Raw genomic sequence first — 2899 nt, forward strand, 5'->3', positions numbered from 1 at the left:
AACCAAGGCATTGTTCGAACTATTCAAACCACGCCATAAAAATACGTTGACTACATTTCAATCAAATCAGCCACAATAAGCAATGAGCAGCAAGAAATCACGTTTTCTAATGTCGTCTCCCAACCTTACCCCCACTCCAACTATACAATATCTCCACCACTGACCCTAGTCGAACCCAAACCAAACCAAACCAAAGGTCGCCACAATGAACATCCACAACGTCGAAGCAACCGGACAATGAATACGTAAATGATTTATCGTCTCTGCATCCCCACCATAACACATGCAACACTAATTATGCTGATGCCAAATCAGATTATCAATAGTCAAAATACGTCCTAGAGTTGTCGTCCACAAAAAAAAAAAAAAAAAAAAAAAACTTTTGATGTACTCCCCCACAAGCACTCGATAGAATGAAGACACTAAAAAAATCCCCTTCATCCCCAAACCAAAACATCCTCCCCAACCCCCCTAAACCGCAGCCCATACAAAAACCTTAAGGGATCCACCAGTTGATCCAACTCCCAATCTTGAACATCATGGCGCAAATGAGCATTACAAACCACCATTTACCCTTGCCTACTCCTATATGATGCCATTGTCGCCTTTCGACCCATAGCAGTACCAAAGATTAAAGGAAACCTCTCCTCCAAAGTAACATCACCACACCACCAATCCCTCCAAAACCGAATCCTTGTCCCCACTCCAACCTTGAAGCTCACCCATGTCAAAAACTCCTCCCGCCCTAACCAAATCCCCTTCCACAAACTCCATCTATGAGACTGCCCCACCCTATCCATACACTATTCTCCCCAACTTACACTAAACTTAGCCACCACCACCTTTCTCCACAACTGCTCGTTTTTCCCCACAAATTGCCATAACCACTTCCTCAAAAGAGCCAAATTAAACTTCATCCAACGTTGAATCCCCAAACTCTCATCCTTCTTAGAAGTACAAATCTCATCCCAAGCCACTAAATGGTAATGAAAAGCCTCACCCCCCACCCCATAAAAAATCCCATTGTAGTTTCTCTATCCTCTTTGCAACTGCCATAGGAATTACATGTACCGACATAAAATAGGTTGGAATACTGGACAAAACACTCTTAAACAAAGTAACCCTCCCTCGTTTAGACAAATACTGACGCTTCCAACTTGCCAACTCCCGATCCACCACATCACCCGACACCCTCTTCGCCTTGAAGGTGGCTCCCAACGGTAAACCCAAGTAGGATATAGGTAGTGTAGCCACCTTACACCCCAAAATGGCTACAAGAATTGGTAACCACACAACCTCCCCCACTAGAATCAACTTCGACTTCGCTAAATTCATTGAAAAACCTAACACTACCTCAAAGCAAAGCAATACACTCGGCAAATGACCAATCTGACGTGCATCCCTGCCCAAAAATATAAATGCATCATCAGCATAGAATAGATGATAAACACACAAACTTGCTTCAGGATGCATCCCCATCTCAAATCCTGCCAACAAGTCCTCTTGAACTGCTCTAGATAGCAATCAACTCAATGCCTCCATAACTAAAATAAACAATAGAGAAGACAATGGATCACCCTGCCTTAGCCCCCTATGAGTAAGTAATAAACCTGTCGGCGTATCATTAACCATCATTGACATCCAAATTATAGATGTACAAATCTAGATCCACTGTTTCCACTTTTCCCAAAAACCCATCCTTTCTAGGTCATACAACCGCCAATTCACATTGTCATGTGCTTTCTCGATATCCAATTTGAAAATAAGACCTTCTTGTCCCTACTGAATCTGTGAGTCAACACACTTATTTGCCACCAAAACAGCATCTAAAATCTTGCGCCCACCCACAAAAGCATTCTATGACATTGACACCACCCCCTTCAAAACAATTTGAAGCCTGTTCGCTAAGGTTTTATCCAAAAGCTTATACTCACTCCCCAATAGACTAATAGGACGAAAATCTCGGATGTCTTCTGTCCTTTATTTCTTCATGATCAAAGTAATCAAGGTCGCATTCAGACTCTTCTCAAATTGCCTAATGTGATAAGACTGATCAAAAATAGCCAATACATCTGCATTTACCACTCTCTAACATTGCTAAAAAAATCACATAGTGAACCCATCCGGTCCTAGAGCCTTATCCCTAGGCATATTTCACAAGGCCCCAAACACCTCTTCAGTAAACGGACTCTCCAGCAACAACTTATCTACCTTCAAAATAACATCAAATTGAACCCCTTCCAGTGCCGATGTCCACACCTCCTTTTCTTTCCGGAATAAAAATTGATAGAAACCAACTATACCTACCCAAACCTCCTTCTCGGACTCTAACTCCATGCCATTGACTCATATCTTCCCTATTTGATTCCTCGGTTGGTGAGCATTGGTCAATCGATGGAAAAACGGTGTTACGATCTCTTTCCTTCAACCACAAACATCTAGATCGCTGGTGGAAGCTAATCTCCTCCATTTGAGTAACATGGCCAAACTTCTTTCCCAGCTCCTTTCTGCAAACCAGATGCTCCATAGATAACCCCTCCCTAGTTTTCTTCTCACCTAAACCCTACAAAATATCAAGGACTTTCACCTTTTGACCACCTCTACGACTTCTTCCCCGATTAGCCATAACAGAATCGGCTACACAGCATCTATTTAGATTGCAGCAACCCTAGTAACGGAAAACAAAATTTAAAAAAAACCACTTACATCAACAACTATTCTCAAATTAAGAACAAAACACCAAGTTAAAGACCATAAATCAGGTACAAATCATGACTACTCACATAATAGAGTTCCAGTAAAAGAATCTAACAGTCAGCATTGTTTGAATAGCAACATAAATCAAAATTTAATTTGAGCTCCAAATCTAATTTCATACATTCTGAATTTGAATAAAATT

General features: G+C 41.3%; 1 protein-coding gene across 1 annotated transcript; it reads right to left on the reverse strand.

The window, feature by feature from the left end:
* Positions 1–996: 996 nt before the first annotated feature.
* On the reverse strand, positions 997–2527 carry LOC145807247 (uncharacterized). The gene is made up of 2 exons (XM_082905201.1): positions 2308–2527; positions 997–1508 (listed from the first exon to the last, which is right to left on the reverse strand). Exons 1-2 carry the CDS (start codon positions 2525–2527, stop codon positions 997–999), a joined length of 732 nt encoding a protein of 243 aa, XP_082761327.1.
* Between the last annotated feature and the right edge of the window lie 372 nt (positions 2528–2899).

This window comes from Camellia sinensis, chromosome 14, assembly GCF_055761805.1.
Source record: "Camellia sinensis isolate YWXY chromosome 14, ASM5576180v1, whole genome shotgun sequence".
Classification (NCBI taxonomy): domain Eukaryota; kingdom Viridiplantae; phylum Streptophyta; class Magnoliopsida; order Ericales; family Theaceae; genus Camellia; species Camellia sinensis.

Excerpts from the sequence above, each read along its gene's own strand:
- LOC145807247 (XM_082905201.1), bottom strand. The coding sequence starts at position 2,527 with ATGGAGCATCTGGTTTGCAGAAAGGAGCTGGGAAAGAAGTTTGGCCAT. Across the intron at positions 1,509-2,307 it reads AGTCCGAGAAGGAGGTTTGG|TTCAAGAGGACTTGTTGGCA; the intron begins GTAGGTATAGTT and ends TATCTAGAGCAG.